General features: G+C 38.4%; 2 protein-coding genes across 2 annotated transcripts in view; one reads left to right on the top strand and one right to left on the bottom strand.

Annotated features, from left to right (window-relative positions):
- Window positions 1-777: 777 nt before the first annotated feature.
- LOC140155600 (mediator of RNA polymerase II transcription subunit 31-A-like) lies at window positions 778-11,877 on the bottom strand. Its single transcript, XM_072178514.1, has 5 exons — window positions 11,746-11,877; window positions 9,973-10,059; window positions 8,968-9,064; window positions 2,647-2,824; window positions 778-2,120 (listed from the first exon to the last, which is right to left on the bottom strand). Exons 1-5 carry the CDS (start codon window positions 11,789-11,791, stop codon window positions 1,974-1,976), a joined length of 555 nt encoding a protein of 184 aa, XP_072034615.1. The 5' UTR covers window positions 11,792-11,877; the 3' UTR covers window positions 778-1,973.
- LOC140155596 (integrator complex subunit 2-like) overlaps window positions 11,863-19,152 on the top strand; it is a 29,156-nt gene continuing 21,866 nt past the window's right edge. The window contains exons 1-2 of the mRNA XM_072178499.1: window positions 11,863-12,224; window positions 17,681-17,813. Coding sequence (XP_072034600.1) covers window positions 11,941-12,224; window positions 17,681-17,813 — 417 coding nt within the window. The 5' untranslated portion in view covers window positions 11,863-11,940. The remainder of the gene's footprint in view (window positions 12,225-17,680; window positions 17,814-19,152) is intronic.

The raw sequence follows: 19,152 nt of genomic DNA, 5'->3' as shown, positions 1-19,152 counted from the left end.
TCTGATAAGGTTAATACAGTGGAAACTTGTTAATACGAGATCGCTTAATGCGAGAAACCGCTTACTACGAACAGTCACACGTGGTCCCGATTTTCCCCTATTATTTACTGTACAAAAGAAACTGTTTAATCGAGGTAAATAATACGAAATCCATATAATACAAGCACTTACTGTGAGTCGAAGCTTTTGTTTTCTATTGTTTTTACAACGGATAAAACGAGCTAATTTCTCAAGGTGGATTTTTGATGTAAATCATGTCAGGAGTTGACAAAATATTCGCTCGAAAAGTGACATAAACTCAAAGCACGACTTTGAATGCAACTGCACTTTTGTACATACATATCAGTACAAGGAGAACCAGGCTAGGGCAAAAGGATCTCCGAGTACACTCGCGCCACAGTCTTTCCGAGATTAGATTAAAAAAATAAAATGAAGATTTCAAAAGAAGCAAATTAGCAGTATTACAGCAAATAATTAATCAATTTTTATTCGTAAAATAATGAAGATAAACTTGCCGTCAAATTCCCCAAAAGCCCATACAGTACTTAGCGGGGTGGGGCTATTCTTAATGAGCTCATGTCAAAACCTTAGCAACCATCATAACAACGAGGATTCCCTTTCCTATTTTTATATTGCCATATAAGGTCAATATTGCTGACGTCAATATCGACTAGCCAATCACAAACTCGAAGTCCGCCCTGGATCGCACATGATAAAAGTGGGGGAAATCCTGACACTGCCGTATAATTGTTTATTATTTTGTTAAAGATAATCAGCTTGAGAAATCATCTAAATTTCATCAGAAAACGTTATGAGAAAAATGCCTCATACCGAAAATCAAAAAGGAATATTTAGCCTATAATAACGATCGAGGGAATTTGGAACTGTGACATTGCTCGGCAGCTGTCACAAATCTAGTATGAAGTTTCGCTCGTACAGTCTCACTGTGCCGACTTCTGCAGGCTTACACAATCTATGCCTTCCGACACATTTTTGGCACCTGACTTTTAAAACGAACTCCGCTTAATACGAGCTAAACATGCCGGCCCCGGCGATCTCATATTAACGAGTTTCCACTAGCCCTGTACTGTTTTTGCAAAATGCTAATAAATAATTCTAATTATTGCTAGCCAGGATTGAAACTCTTGATGGATGCTGGTAGCAAATACCATTGTACAATCACTACTGGCGGGGCATTAGAGTAGCAAAGGAGATTTAAACTGTCACTCAACACAAGTATATATTGAGATGTTTACCTCAATATTTAAAGTACATTACTTTGCACTTGAACAATTTATTGTACAAGCACTTCATCCTGGCAGTGGGCTATTCAAGTTGAAATCCATACACTTCTATTGAACATAAAATTATGACCTTAATCTTCCACACAGAGAGGAACATTTCAAATGGAGTCATACACTAGGATCCACAACATGCTCATCTATCAGGGCACAGTTCTTTAACCCCAATACATTTGCACATTCATTGAATGACCTTTGAAAATTTGGGTACAAAAACTCATACTCTTCAACTTGAGGTCAAATTTTTCACTATGATTGTTCAATTGGGGTTATTGAACCATGCCTTTGGGATGAGGCCATTGTGGTCCATAGTGATATCACAAATTGAGGTAACCAGTCCAATTTAAAACCACACACCCTGTACGATAGAGTAAGGTTGTGTCTTCCATAGGGGGCTGTATGGATTGCAACTGGAATAGGCCATTACATCTCACACTTCCATCTTGGCATTCAAATTTTGGTCTTGCTTCCATGTGACAAACACTTTGTCCATTTGGACATTCTCTTCCTCTCCCATCTAACTGGCTTTAACTGGACTGGATTGCCTACCACGAACACCCGATTTAAAGTGTGCCGGCAAGTTCAAGCATGCAACAGGCACCACCGTATTACAGTGTATCTGCTCTGTAGAGACACACATTATGCAACATCCCAGATAGTGTTAACATTACATCACTTCTGGTTTTGTTGCTGATTTTGCTGAACCTGCTGTAAAGGTTTCTGTTCATTGCCTAATCGCTGTTGATGTTGCTGTAACGACTGCTGAGATTGTTGTTGTTGCAACTGTTGCGGTGGTTGCTGCATCTGAGATACTTGGCCCTGCACAAACAAAAAAAAATTAATGAAATTAAGGAAGTGTTTGCAGATATGACTTTTGAAAGTTACTCGCCTACAACGTCTACAAAACTGGGCAGCCCGTCTTGTATTTGAAGTCGACCAAAAGCATTCACCGGGGCCACTTCTGAAATCACTTCATTGGCTTCCAATACGCCAAAGGATCATTTTTAAATTACTTTTGCTTGTATATGAATGTTTTCACAACCAAGGACCAACTTATTTGTTAAATTGTTTATCATTATATGTTCCAAAAAGGCAACTCCAATCTTGCAATGATTATCTTCGTCTTGACTATCCATGCGTCGCATATTAACGAAAATTACAGCTTCTATCCACTGCCCAAATTTTGTCAAAATTATTACTTTAGGTAAAAATTTTCAAGGACTTTCAAGGACCTTGTGAAAATTCCCAAGACTTTCAAGGCCTTGAAAAGGTGTTTTCAAATTCAAGGACTTTCAAGGACCGCAGGAACCCTGACACCAAAATTCAAAATACAGTTCTATATTACCTGTGGGAGTTGATATTGGTCAGTGTGTGTTTGCTGTAGGCGGACACGTTTCCGTGTGTAGTGTTGCCAGTGTAAGATCTGTTGGTCATCAATGAACTTTGCACACTGTGAATTGACTAACTCCTTTCTGAAATGCTCATATTGAAGCAGTTCTAGGAAATGAAGACATTGAGGGTACCTAAAATGAAACAGAAAACAAAACAACCATGTGAATGTACAGACAAAAACATGATGTCACTGACAGGTGCTCTTGTGTCAAGAGCATGTAATGTCAGCCTCCCCTTATACTACTCCCCACCCACCTACCACCGCTCGGTGCTGTACCAGCCAAAAATTTATAATAATAAGGCCAATTCTGTAAATATGTAGTTAATTCTAGTATGATTATTGGCACCAGCCCACCAGACCCTGCCTCTGGGTTATTAATATTATTTCACAATTGAATACCTGAGTGGAAGAAGGGCCCAACTCCATCAAAACTGTTTTTGAGATATTAAGAAAAAATATATTTGGAAAAGTTTTATAGACAGAATGTTTTCATCTTCAGGGGACATTTAATGCATGAACATACAGTATTACATACATTCGAAATTATATATGATTTTTCCATGGCAATGGTATGGGCCCTTCTTCCACTAATATACTGCAAGTGCCAGTTCCGTAAGCAGATGTGTTATAAATAGCTACAGAAATTAGGTAATTATCCATTAACTGCACAAGTAGAAGCCTGTAATATGTTGGCAAGAATGATTATTGTAGTGAATAGCAGATTTCAATAATTTTCATGGATGAACACAATTCCTCTTTTACCCAATATTTGTGGAAGGGCCCAACTCCATTGAGCTTTATATTATAACCGTCTAAATATTAACACACTCCCTCTTAAAGGGGCATTGAGAGATATCGCGCACAGAACGCCCTCAATTTCGGTCAAACTAGCTCAAAGTCTGGTTTTTTACATATACGTAATGGTTATACATATACAAATCTTAATCTGAAATAGTTAAGCGAAATTCGGCGTCTTTCGGGTAAAATTTCATGATTTTCTAATAAAAGTATAGATCTATACATAAAATTCCCGTTGATTTTAGGGTAATGCGTGCATTGCATCATGGGAATGAGCCATAACATTTACGTTACGTTGTTGATGTTGATGTTGGCAGATGATGAGTTGGCGAGCGAGTGAAACAGTGTTGTTGTACATGGTGCGATACACCCAGGACGATATGTAACTATTCGTTTCTTTAGCTTCAAGGGTCAGTTTGCTTGCGCTTCAGTTTAGTCATCCTCAGGAACCAACTGAAGTTGGAAAACTTTACATTTCAACCGTTGCGTGTGATGACGATGTATGTACTGTGTTCAGTCTGAGACGAATATACCGGTACCTACGCAAGAGTGCAGAATTCGACAGCATGCACTACTTCTCTCTGTTCAGCAACTGGATGCATGTTCAATATGCATTGCAATTTCATTATTTGCAACATCAACTACTAGTACCATGTATGTATGTAGCCGATCCTGTGTAAGTGAGGACGCGATAAACATTCTGATGAGCCTATTTTGGTGAAGTACATCAATACTAGACTAGTCAGTGCTATAACTATTGCACATGAATTAGTAGTGATCAAAGCATTACTTCACATGCTGGGCAAATAGGAGCAAATGCATGAATGGGGTGCAAATGCACATGATAAAAACATGAAAAGGGGCGAACATCATGGAAAATCAACGGAGCATTCAAGAATGATTTACTCGAGTCTAACTCTAGCTTCCATGGCATGGGATGGCGATAAACTGGAAATGACTTGATGGTAGCTGCCAGCCATGCCAGCAGGGACTCAATTCAAGAAGAAATGCCATCGCATGATCGATAGCTCTTTTTTGCGATGTGACCCCGGGGATGTGACACCTGATATGAGACCTTTGACTGGCATTCAAAGTTGATGAAATGTCATCGTATTGTTATGTAGTTGATCATGTAGGCCCCCTACTACATACAACAAGTAGTAAATGGTGTTCATTAAGGTGGTACTACACACCCCTGATAAATGTTGTGACTAATTTTGCATTTTTCTCAAAAAATAGCTATGCATTGGTATCAAAAAATAGCTATGCATTGGTAACAAAAGTTATGTATATCATAGGGGCAAGGAATCCAATTACTTCATTGAAATTTCAGTGATTCAAGACAAGTGGTTCATTTACATTAAGAAATTAGGTACATTCTAGCGGTACCTCTTTTCTTATCATAAATAACGTACCGTTTGTCTAGAGTCACTGAAATAATTATTCCAGTGTAGTAACTGGATTCCTTGCCCTATAATATACATAAATTTTGTTACCAGTGTCAGTGTGTTATTATTTTTTTAGAAAAATAGTCACAAATTTATCTAGGGGTGTAGTACCACCTTAAGCCATGGATTTTCAGGTAATAAATTTGTGTCCGGGTACCCGACTCATTTTTCGGGCTGGTAATATGGTACCCAAAATTTTTTAACAAATATTTTATTCCTTTTTCGGTTCTCTCTGGACCTACACGTAGAGCTATTTTTTATAAATGCTAGGATCATTCATGGTTGACTTACAAAAAAAAGGTTTATGTTTTTAATATACAAATTGATAATTTGTATTCATGTTCCATTGTTCATACTCTATTAAGGGGGTACTACACCCCTGTGGTAAATTTGTGATCATTTTTGCATTTTTTTCAAAAAATAATAACACACTGGTTACAAAAGTTATGTATATTATTGGGGCAAGGAATCCAATTACTACACTGAAATTTAATTGACTCAAGACAAGTGGGTCAGTTTATATGATCGGATACGAGGTACATCCCAGCGGTACCTCATTTCTTATCCTAAATAACAAACCGCTTGTCTTGTGTCACTGAAATTCCAGTGTAGGAACTGGATTCATTGCCCCTATATTGTACATAACTTTTTTTACCAGTGTGTTATAAGTTTTTGAGAAAAAGCAAAAATAGTCACAAATTTACCACAGGGGTGTAGTACCCCCTTAATGATTTCAAAATGCATTGAATTTGTATATATTGAAATCAAGTACCGGTATAACATGAACACAAATATCACTTTGCATAAAAAAAACACAACAACCATGAATGATCCCAGCATTTAGCTCTAGGTCCAGGGACACACTCCAATACTGGAAAAATAATTTTTGTTGAAATTTCGGTACCTGGGCAGGGAATTTCCTGCCCGGTAATGTAATCTTGGGCGGAACCCGTGAGCAGTGTTCATAAGCATTAAGTTTTAAATTATGAAAAGTTTAACATAAGTTATTATTTGTAGGCCTATTCATGTCATTATTCTATTGACATATTTCAAAATGGAAAACAAATCCAATGCATTTTGAAGTGCCAATTATAACTTTGCATATTGAAAACACAAAATGTAACTTTTTTAATTTTTTGAAAAGTCAACCATGGCTGATCCTAGCATTTAGCTCTTTGGTCCAGGGACACTCCAAATCCAAAAAATAAAATCCAATTTTTTGGACAATTTGTGGAATTTGTCAAAAAACTAGGGGTGGAATTTTACTCAAACATGGGACTTTACTATACTATACTATACTATACTATACTATACTATACTATAATACTATACCCATGTTCTGGGAAAAGTGAGGTGTTTTTGTATAATTATTGTAATTTACAATGTATTAAAAGAAAAGGAGCAGAATAAAATAAAAGAGTAATTCAATTTATTTCCATAAAAGACTTCAATTTCTTCAATACTGTGTCCACTTTCCATGTTCTTATATGTTTGTAGCTGTACCAGTGGTTTGATCCTGGATCATCAACACATAGTGTTCATACAGTACATGGCCCATTCACTCTGTGAGTGGTCCAAGAGAGAAATTATTTTTGGCATACACATGCCCTGTGTCTTACATGTAGTTGTACGCATTGACTGACTGGCTATATAATATGGGGATATTATAGTGTGCATGCAGTGAAGGGCCTGTGGGGCTATTTTCTTTGGAAAGGAATGGGGGGGGGGGGCTATCAGTGACCAGATTGCATTGTTTTTTGTCACCTACATGTATCTGAAGTGAAGTTGATAATATTTATGACCACACCCCTTATCCATATCAGCAAATATAAAGTTATATGGGCACTGTCAGTTAGAAGGACAGAACCCTGTCCCTGAAATTTGAAAGTAAACAAGGTTTTTAAGCATTGGATAGGTTGGAGGGCCATGATGATACCTCATTTACAATCTTTTTCATTTTTCAATTTCAATTGTAAAAAAACCCTCCATGTTTCACACATTTAGTGGAAAACAATTTGACCCCGTTAGTAGCCTATGCCAAACCTATCATGATCCTCCACTTATTTGGGACCCCTCCTAAGAACTGGCAGCACCCTGATGACATTGTTGAGTTAAAAAAGCTTACCCAAGCACTGAATACCAGTATGAATGTTGAGTCCACCCCAGACCCCAGTTATAACAAGTCACCAAAAATTCAGGGCAAGTCAAGTCATTTCAAGTCACTTGATTGAAGCGTAAATGTAAAAAGCAAAAGTCAGAAGTGTAAAAAGCATGTCAGAATTTTAGAAAATTATACTTGCAAGTGATTTATGGATACTTATGTGTGTGGGTATGCACTTGTGTTTCTAGGTGTTTGTGCTTTGTGAAATTGTTTAACCCGCAAATGCAATTTGTATAAGTTGAAACAAAATTCTGACTTAGTTTACACTTCTGGCTTTTGATTGTGTTTATTGGTTAGGGTTAGGATGTGGGTTTGAATACAGTATCTGTGGTTTGCATAAAGGGTCAATGTGTTACTATGATCCTGATTGGATTTTCTCCAGGGTTTTCTGATATTGTATAACCCCGCATTAGGGAGCTGTCACTTTCTTCGGAAGGGGGTCCCAAATATACGGGGGGGGGGGGTCATAAATTTCCGGACAAAGAAAAATAAGGGGTCATAAAATTTTTGATGACCAAAATGTAGTAAGTCACAAGATGTCCACAGATAGTGTATTTATGTTCTCCAAAAAGACAGATTTCAATACAATTTTAGCCTGCCGGGGTTAAGGTGTATTGGTGGTGGACTGTGGTGGTGGGAGGGGTGTTTGGGTCATAAAATTGTTGTCGAAATAAGGGGTCGAAATTTTATTGATGCTGACTTTTTGTAAATTTGGGACTGGGGGCAAGGGGTATTTCTCTTGCCCCCCCATTTTTTAGGCAACTTGACTCCCCCAAAAAGAAAATCACACATTTCCAATTTTGCTGCAACTTTTGCTACAAAATTGGTTGATCCCCCCTGAAATTCACTTCCCCAAGTCCCCGCCCAAAAAAAATCCTGGGTCTGCCACTGATTACACGTAATCGTCATGCACTGAGGGAAATTGTATGCATAAGCTTACTGGAATACTTCCTTTACATTTACGTGCATGGTTCTTCATGTATAAGCTGTTCTTATTTGAATTTTATAATGGGAAATTTAACACGATAGTGGACAATATATTGCCGGGATATATTGACATGAAATCATTTATCTTTTCAAAAGAAAATGAATATAATTAGTACGGCGTAATTTGCTGTTTACATAGTTTGTACACATGTCCATGTGCCCGATCGACGGTCAATTGTTTACGTATCGCGAGTTGTCACCACAGCTGTCAAATCGTTACCGGATTGCCTTGGCTCAATCCCAAAATGCAACGCGAGTGCAAAACTCAAGATCTAGGCACGCTAAAGGAAACGCTCATAAAATGTCGTTGATTTTACTATTTACTGTTTTTTTTCTTGAAAGTACCACTGCGGTAGGTTTCTCTGGATCCCTTTTATCAATATAAAGTGAAATGTTCTCATTCAATTTTCCTGCGAAATCTCTCACTGCCCCTTTAAACCCCCCCCCCCCCAAAATGAATTCATGGTGCCACCACTGGTTCAAGGTTTTAAACCCATGAGCAGTACTACTGGCTGTATTAGTATTACCAGCCTCTAAGAACTATTTTGATTGGTTACAAAGAGGACTTTATCATGTATTGAGCCAATCAGAGATATGGTAAGAATAGTTAGCAGTTACATGACAATTATCAGCCTCTAAGAACTATTTTGATTGGTTACAAAGAGGACTTTATCATGTATTGAGCCAATCAGAGATATTATAAGAATAGTGAGTAGGGCTAAAAGGGATTAGCTGAAAATTACCAACAGATTTAAAAGCTCTAATTTGATTGGTTACTCAGTTAATTAACCAACTAATCTAATATAATTAACCAATCACAGGGGGACTTTGTGAGAAGCAGTAGTGCCCATTGGGGTCAAGAATGGTTGACAAACTTACTTGAGAAACTTTGCATACAACGGTTGCTTCCAATACTGCAAATATTGCAAGTAATTGATGAACTTGGAATCTTTGAAGTAACCTCTCTGTGCTAAAACTAAAATAAAAAACAAAACCAAAACAAATATTTTTAAGTGTCCAGTTCTGTTAAAAGTACCGTAACCACTCGGGTATAAGCCCACCCCCCTAGATGGCAGATTTCACTTCAAAAATGGGGGTGGGCTTATAACCGGGAAGAGCTAGTGCTTGAATTAAAAAATAAGAACAATATTAATCATCCCCCATTTGTATATGCCCAATGTACCAGTAATTTCTATCATCTATGTCAATTTCTTAAAATTATAAGTGTGGAATGTTAATTATCAACTGATATTTTTTTATATTTATTCTTAAATATGAGAGCAAAGCATTGATTTGATTTAAGAACTTGGCCAATATTTAGTACTGGGCTTATGCCTGAGTGCATCCTTGTTCCCAGAATGTTTTGAAAAATAGGGGGTGGGCTTATACCCGAAGGTGGGCTTATACCCGGGTGGTTACGGTATATGCAATATAAAACACTTCATAGATAAGAATACATGTATTACCAACTTTAGTACCGTAATTTAGTGATACTGTATCAAATACTTTTAAATATAAATAAGCGACAGAGGCATATGGGCCAGGGGGTGTTAGAGTGGAAGGAAGGTGCCCCTAGGCTTGAAATACTGGGACAAAATGGCTCCAATTTCTAAATACCTGGAAAAAAAGGAGAGCATTAAATAGCTCTTCTGGAGCCTCCAAGGAGAGCTGTTTAGAGCATTTACAATATAATTTTTTTTAAGGAGAGAATGGTCAACTAAGGAGAGCTAAAAATATTATTTCAAGAATTGGGGGGGGCACAATTATTTCAAGAATGGGGGGCACCAATTTTTTTCTTGCCCCGGCCCTACCAACCCTAGTTACGCCACTGATAACAGGCCAAAGGTGATGGCTCAAGCAAATAATAAAATGAGATACACTTACAGTTCAGATAATGTGGGTTGGCAAGACACTGAACAAATTCCAACTCAACTTGGAACCGGTTTCTCTCTGGATCAGCAGGTACAGGATCTGTATGCATACATGAACACAAATAAACAAGATGTTTTGAAAACTGGTAATTCCAGTTGAAAACCATTGTATGAAGATATGACCAAAATGAGAGTGATTATGCTCGATTAAATGACACTTCTGTTTGTCAATTTGTATTCAAGTTTGCTGTGCTGACCGACCCAAAAACTCTAGCATCAAATGCGTAACTATGGGTGCAAATTTGAAGCTAGAGGTCTCGAAGATTTCCCCCTGGACCCCTTCTAGGGCAGGGGCTAGATGCTAAGGTGGGATTATTATCGATTAGCACCCCGCCCACTGATGCTCATTATTATGTTTTGATGAATCCAAGTGTGTGAAAATATTGGATCCAAAACATAATAATGATAAAATTGATGCTTTTTACGCCCAATATTTATTGGTCTCGCTATGAGTTGTAAAATATTGGACTCGACTACATGTACGTCTCGTCCAATATTTTAAAACTCATAGCTCGACCAATAAATATGGGCTCAACCGATCCAATTTTATATCACATGCTTCACGCTCAAAAAGCCTGCCTTCTGTACCCTTACAAAATATCCTGGCTATGGGCCTGTACTAGTCCGAATAACTAGACCCAGAACAAAATATTAATTTCTTACATGATCGTGTTCTGGGTCTGAACTGTTTCCATTCGAAATCTTGATGCCAAATTGGACAAAAGAAACACATGGTCCTACCTACTTCACAGTTTTTTAATCCCCTATTCATGTTGCGTGAATTACTCTATTAATTGTGGACCATCCTTTTGATACGGTACTTGAGTATTTGGACAAGCGGAACAGTTTTGACAGGCCCTTTGTCTACCTCTCTGTTTGTAAACAAACGAGGAGGTTGAAATTGTCCTCCTCGGCAAATACGAAAGGCAGCGTAATAGTACGGCACTAGGCCTGTACATTTATTGTATGTAGATTTCTCAATCAAATCTAGCCCTCTTTTGGTCTCTACACTATCAAGACTTTTATACACAGGATCACCGGTTCTAGTCTCGGCACTCCCATTGTGACCTGTACACCATCCACGATAATCAACTTTTGAAAAGCACCCTAAACAAGGATTTAACCTTGGCTAAAATGATACCCTAATAAACAGGTAACACACGCCTGTTTTCTTCACACCCTAAACAGGGATTTTTTTTCCTTGCATCAAATTTTTCAAGCAATTTTGCTACCCTTTTCCTCCAATTTTTCATGTTTTTGACACCCTTTAAACACGATACGCGCGTATTGTACCTACCCAACGAAAAACTACCCTTTTTATGCGTTTTTATTATCGCGGATGGTGTACAGGTCACAATCATGACAATGGGAATACCCGGAGCCCTAGGAGGCTAGGTGGACTGACAAATCATGACAATAACGTTTTTTTTTGTACAGCACCATGATTGAATATCAAGATCACAGCACTGTTATGTCTAATGAAAATCAGTTCACTTCTTATTCTTCTGACTTCTACTTAATCAAAAATTCATGTTATTCACTTATTGCTTGGTTCAAAATTCAGCAACCATGCATGCAACTTGCAAGAAAGCTTATTTAGTTTATTAAAAATTGCACTAGAAATGGTTTACATTAGCGTTAAAAATTTTGAATCTTTTAGAGCCCATAAATATACAACCAATACACACCATAATATAAACTATATTACAATGTAAAAGCAACAAACCTATTAAATTCTGAGATTCTGTTTTCACTGTGACTGCATTCGCCATTGTTGATTTTTTATCGGTGCTCCTTCAGCCAAAGGAATTAAATAATATGGAAACTTACAGGAGTGAAAGATGTACATTTTTAGGCTCCGTGTTTCTGACGCTATTCCTCCGTAATTAGCCACAAAACGCAGAAAACAATTATTTAAGCAATGAATCCACGTTTTGAAGTACCATCGGAGGCATTTAGTGCTATCCAGAATGTTGATATTGACCGAATAGCGTCGATGGAAGAGAGTCAATTGAGAGCTCTATTGCCGTGTTTGGTTCGTATGTCCTTGTGTGCACCATTGGATGTCAGTTCAGCATGGGTAGATGGCCGCAAACAGGTGTTGCGTGTGTTGTCGGGACTGGAAGTAGTCAATTCTATTGTGGCATTGCTCTCAGTAGATTTCAATGCCTTAGAGCAGGATGCAAGAAAAGAATTACAGCTCAGGTATGTATAATTTAATTAATAATAATTTTTTTTTTTCAATCTTAAGTTAAGACTTAGTGATTAAAGTCTAAAAATGAGAAAAATACCTTAAAAAATCTATCCCACAAGAATAAAAATGGAGCTCTAAGAATTAGAATAAAATGAGATTCTAGCTCTGTAATTTGTATTTATTTCAATTATTTAATTTTCTGCTGTAATAGTTCCAATAATTCGAACTCACGTCTCCGACCGTGAGTTCCAAGGAGCTATGTGTATGTGTCGCCACGATTTAGCGTACATTCATCACCATATATTCACATGTACATAGTCTTGGAATGGACTTTTCGCTGCTCATAAAAATTGCTCAAAAATCATCTTTTTAAATATTTCTTTGGACAAAAGCTGATGCATAGAATAAGTTTAGCAATCACAGATGACTTGTTCGAGCATGTACTCTAATGCAAATCTTTGATTTGCGTTAGAGATGGCTGCTATGAAATCCTTGTGCATAGTCCGATGCATAAAATTGTACCGAGACGTAAACATGCTTCATAGTTCACAAACACACTTCATAAGCGTGTCACTATAAGCTTTATTCTATTGCATGTATTGAGCCGTACCTTTTTACATTTTCGATACTTACGATCCTAAAAATTTGAAGCAAATATAAGCTGATTTTTGCTGACTGAACGGCCGACGAAAAGATGGTAGAAATTTAGCCTCAACATGTGGGAGCATTTGACGCAGGTAAATGTTCATGAATAATGACTGGGAGGTCATAGGCTAACAGCTTCTATAGATGAGAGTATCTTATCACGTGAGCTTACTTGATGACGTGACCTGACCTTAGACTGGTGCCCTCAGTCAGGCGGCGAATGACATGCATGGTAGAAAGAGACGGCAAAACTGCTCAGCCGTGCACGCGCACATGATGGCACTTTCCACACAAGTGGAATGAATTTCGCAGCTGCCGTGATCACTGGTACGCCGCCATTAAATTGGCACACTGAGTGATCGGAGCCTAACCAACACGGCGAATTACGCCAGAGCGACTCTCACGGGTCATCCAGTAAAATCAAATTTTATAGTATTTAATTAATTTGAAGGTTAGTTTTGTGGGGTTCATTATCGAACCCCAACGGTTTTAGCTTGTATTAATATTATTTATTAACATAGGCCTATTTGTTTGTGATATTTTAAGCGTTTTTAAATTTCAAAATAATCCCATTCAATTACACGGCTGACAAAGGATATTTACTGAATTTAGAGAATGCACGGCGCTCACCACCTGCATCTCTCTGACCTTACTTCGTGACAAAATGGTGAAGCAAGCCGATCACCAGAAAATATTGGAGCAATTTCTCTAGAAATAGTGATGAAATATCTACCTAAATGCACCTGGAATGACACATAGAACTGAGAATTACGCCAGCAACACGCATAGTAACCAATTGGTAGGTAAAGCTATACTGTACAAGGAGGTATTTAGGGGGTATTTCAGAATTGCCTATTGTTATTACAATGACATTACGTAACGGTAAGCTTACGTAATTTGTTTACCGACCGATATTCTGGGCGAAGGATACTAGCCACGCTAATGCGAGGGCATCCGTGAGCAAATTCGTGGCTAGTGTTTCTCGAGCAACAGATGACATACATCAGTGACACAGGTTTCTAAAGTGAGTATTTTACCAGATATACCGGTACTTATGCAAACTTGCCAAAATAAAACCCTGGAGGCACCCTACGGGAGTACCTACAACTTGAGAACAAGTCCTTAAACGTTTGAAATTTGTAGTTACTACAACTACAGTGCTGTAAGGTTATTGTTTAGGGAGTTCATTAACGGGGTACTACACCCCTGTGGTAAATTTGTGACAACTTTTGCATGTTTCTCAAAAAATAATAATGCACTGGTAATAAAAGTTATGTATATTATTGGGGCAAGGAATCCAATTACTACACTGAAATTTCAGTGATTCAAGACAAGTGTTTCAATATATATGATAGGAAACGAGGTACATCCTAGCGGTACCTTAGTTCTTATCATAATAACAAACCGCTTGTCTTGGGTCACTGAAATTCCAGTGTAGTAATTGGATTCCTTGCCCTATAATATACATAACTTTTGTTACCACTGTGCAATTAGTTTTTGAGAAAAATGCAAAAATAGACACAAATTTATCGAGAGGTGTAGTACCCCCTTAAACAGTGGGCCAGTAGTTCAGTGAATACTTTTCAAACTTGTTAGGTTTAGGCTATACATCGCAGCCAAAGGCTGAATTGAGTACCATAAGTACATGTACCGGTACTACAAAAATCAGTGCCGTCGAGAGCCATTACGGGCCCGGGGGCAATGTGAACGCACAGGCCCCTTTGATCAGTGATGACGGTGCAGGACTTCATAAGCGTGTGTGTGGGGGGGAGGGCAGCAGTGGCGTAAATTTCATTGTGACATGGTGGAGGGAGGTTGGTGTAAAATCCTTGAACATTATGTTGAAGCGAAGCGAAATTAGCATGTGTAGCTGGCAATAATCAGATATGAACATTTAAGAAGGAGGCAAATGCGCGTGAAGCGCGCACAAATTTGCAATTTGAAAGTGGCATTTTGCTCCCAGATTAAGTTTCTCTTAACAATTTGAAGCTAAAATGATCCAAGTATGAACCGTTGAATTGGACAAATGCGTGCGAATGCGAAGCGTGCGAAAATTTTCAATTTGAGTTAGCAACTTTTGCTCCCAGATTGAACTTATTGAAACAAACTCCGTGCGAAAAACTGAGAAATTACCAATTTTAAGGTAAATGATCAAACTAGTGGCAAATGGTGGTCATAGACCACAAACCTAGCTGGGCGTGTTGGTGTTGTGGAGGAATCTGATTCCTGCAAAATGTTCCATAAATGTTCCCCTGGTTATGAGGTTTGTTGTCACCGAGTTTGAGTCCCGTACTCCTTACAGATGTTAAGAAAATGTATTTCTAAGATTTGACCCCAGATGACATTTGACCCGACACCTCTGACCCCTGTGTGATGTTCCATAACGTTCTCCAGGTCATAAGAATTGTTGCCACTGAGTTTGAGCCCCTGCACCTCTTACAGATGTCCAGATTATTAAATTCTAAGATCTGGCCCCAGATGACCTTTGACCTGACCCCTGCAAAGTGTTCCAAAATGTTCCCCTTGATATTAAGCCCCATACCCCTTACAGATGTCCAGAAAATGTATTTCTAAAATTTGACCTCTGCATGACCTTTGACCTGACCCCTGCAAAATGTTCCCTGGGTCATGATATTTGTTGTCACTAAGTTTGAGCCCCATACCCCTTACAGATGTCCAGATAATATAATTGTAAGATTTTACCCCCTTAATGACCTTTGACCCCAATTCTGTGTGTAAGGTATGGACACTGGGTAAAGCGGATGCACATGTGTAAGTGAGTGTGACATCATTGTGCTATGTAATATGTGGCAGAAGAAGCATTTTGAAAATATTTGGTTATATACCGAAAATGCCCCTTTAATGACCTTTGATCCCAATTTTGTTTGCACCATATGGCCACTGGATATAGCCGATACATATCAGTTACGTAATTGTAGGGTGTAACATGTAGGAGGAGAAGCATTTTGAAGTTTGTTGCCAGAAGAAGAAGAAGAACTAGTGGCAAATGGTGGTCATAGACCACAAACCTAGCTGGGGCATGTTGGTGTTTTGGAGGTATCTGACCCCTGCAAAATGTTCCAAAAATGTTTCCCTGGGCATGAGGTTTGTTGTCACCGAGTTTGAGTCCCATATACTCCTTACAGAGGCCTAGAATATTAAATTAATAAGATTTGACCCAGATAACCTTTGACCTGACCTCTGCACAGCGTTCCAAAGTGTTCCCCTGGTCAGTAAGTTTGTTGTCACAGAGTTTGAACCATACCCATTACAGATGTCCAGATCATGCATCTCGAGAATTTGTCCTCTGCTTGACCTTTGACCTGACCCCTGCAAACTGTTCTCCTGTTCATGAGATTTGTTGTCACCGAGTTTGAGCCCCATACCCCTTACAGATGTCCAGAAAATAAAATTATAAGATTTGACCCTAGATAACCTTTGACCTGACCCCTGCAAAATGTTCTAAAATGTTGCCCTGGTCATTAAGTTTGTTGTCAATGAGTTTGAACCCCGTACCCCTTACAGATGTCCCGAAAATGCATTTCTAAAATTTGACCTCAGCATGACCTTTGACCTGACCCCTGCAAAATGTTCCACTGGTCGTGATATTTGTTGTCAGTGAGTTTGAACCCCATACCCCTTACAGATGTCCAGATAATATAATTGTAAGATTTTACCCCCTTAATGACCTTTGACCCCAATTCTGTGTGTAAGGTATGGACACTGGGCAAAGCCGATGCACATGTGTAAGTGGGGGGTTGAAAACCCCCCAGCTAGGTAAAGAAAGAAGAATCGGATAGCAAAACAGTACCTAGCTCGGGGGGTTGAAAATCCCCCAGCTAGGTAATAATATACTGAAGGCCACAGTGCACGCGAAGCGTACGAAAATTTGCAATTTGTGTTCCCACGGCCACGATTAAGCTGCACTCCCATGATTTCTCAAAGATTTTGTTATATCGAGGATGATCATTTGGCAAAAGAAAATGGTAAATTCAAGTGAAATATTTATTAGAGTGTGTGCTTCAAAGGCTATTTGTATTTAAAAAAAAATGTGTGTCTCTTTTCTTTGTTTTTTACGGCCCACTACTTTTGTTTGCTTTTTATGGCCGTAAAAGAGCAAAGAAAACAGTACCTAAAAATGGACCCGTAAAGGCAAAGAAAAGACACTGTAGTGGTAGTGGCCCGTAAAAAGCAAAGAAAAGATACCATAGGCATAAGGAAAGAAAAGAGTTAGTGAGTATGTAAAAATGCTTAATAAGCAAAGAAAAGATACCTTAATGGACCCATAAAAAGAAAAAAAGGAGACCTCGGAGGGCCCGTAAAAACCACAGATGAGATACCTTAGGTCTAATGGACAAGAAAAGAGACCTTTGTTGGCCCGTATTGTAAAGCAAAGAAAATATGCCTTAATTACAAGGTATCTTTTCTTTACCTTTTACAGGCGCCTGAGGTCCCTTTTTTTGCTTTTACTGCCCCATTAGTAAAGTATGTTTTCCTCACTTTTTATGCGCCCCCTATGACCCCGGGGTAATGCACCCGGTTTACTCCCCTTGTCGGTGGCACTGACAAAAATACAAGATAAATACAAAAACAGACCAAGATGAGACATATCAAAATGTGAGCAACCAAAATAAAAACCACAACAACTTTGGATGGAGTCTGAGGAGAAAGAAGAAAAGATAGAAGCCAGAGGTGAGACAATCAACTTGATCTTGATGAGGGTCACTGTACTGTCACATGACAAGTTGAAAATTGTCAATAATGTCAAAACAAGTTTGTCTTAATTTATTTTGTGTTTCATTCAATGTTCATTTTTCCGTAGAACTAAATTAGGTGAATCTGAGAACTTATCCACAGCTCATATCCAACATGGTCTGGCTTTGGAGTTTGAGCGGAGTGATCCAGCAAGAAGACTACGCATCCTCATCAGTGAACTCCTCTTTGTATCCAGTCAAGTAAGTATCTTATATGCCCTTGAACATGGATGAAGCAAACTATTCAATATAAATTCTACACCTATGAGTCTTTATCCATTTTCAAGGGCCAAAAGTAAATATGAGGTGTTTCCTGCATGTACTTTTGGCCCTTGAACATGGATGAAGCAACCTCTTCAATAAAGTCTACACCTACAAATGTACAAGGCTTTATCCATGTTCAAGGGCCAAAAGTACATATGAGGTTTTTCCCGCCCAGCGCAGTGACGTTATATGTACCATAGTACTTAGTTTGGATTCTGTGGTTAATTATATCACTTACCTAATGTACTCATAACATTAAAGGTAGTTTATGTAGCAGCACTTATGCATTGGTTCGCCTCAAGTATGGTAGTGACGTAGGTGCATAATTCACTGGTCGCAGAATCGAATCACACGCTAATTGTGCAGAGCGTACATGCATGTGTACAAGGGTGGTATATCTGCACGCTTTTGTGCAACCGCAAAACTTGGGGTGAACCAAACAGTAGTCCCCTTTCCCCTCCAAAAATGATTGAAGGCACCAAAACCAAGTCGCCAATAATCGTCAGTCGCAATTATTACTGGTCGTCGCGACTAGGACTATTGAAAACCAAAAGTCAACTATTAACGCAACTATATTTTTATGTTAAAAAAAAATCAAAAGTCATGTTAAAAGTGGCAGATATCCACACCAAAACCAACAATACTAACATATAAACTGCGAAAAATGTGATAAAAACATTAGACATTGTCTTACAACACTAAATTGGTGTTGTCGACTTGTTGTCGTAAATTAGCACCAATCTTTGACCCGATTTTTGGGTCCAATTTTGACCACAGATAGTCGTGACTATAGTTGAAGTCGTTACTATTTGTTGTCGACTAGGAAAAAAGTGATAGTCGCCCAACTCTTAATAGCATCTGGTGCTGTGTGGTCTTGTATTATTTTTTCAAGTTACATTTCACGTAAAAAGCAATTGTATCTATACATGTACACTGGTTGGCTTTAAGTTAGGTAGTGACGTGGATACTGTACATGGTTGTGCCGCAAGCGTGCCAACAAACTGCCCTTGTACGCATGTGGGCATGCTCTGCGCATTTAACTTTATGTGCGTGTTTCTATATTGCAACTAGCCAAATATTGTATGTCACTTCTGAACTTAAGGTGATCCAAAGAATAGATGCCTTGGCAAAGTCTAAACTTGCATCAACTTTGAACCGTATCAGATATGGGACCTTTGTCTTACTTAACTAGAAGGGCCATGTGTCATATATTAATTTCTTTATTTTACTTATTTATCCAACAAAATTTGCTTGAACTGTAATAAATCAAATTTCA

This window comes from Amphiura filiformis, chromosome 6 (genome assembly GCF_039555335.1).
Source record: "Amphiura filiformis chromosome 6, Afil_fr2py, whole genome shotgun sequence".
In the NCBI taxonomy this organism is placed as follows: domain Eukaryota; kingdom Metazoa; phylum Echinodermata; class Ophiuroidea; order Amphilepidida; family Amphiuridae; genus Amphiura; species Amphiura filiformis.
The sequence above is the reverse complement of the archived record's forward strand: the minus strand, read 5'-3'. Positions and strand labels throughout refer to the sequence as shown.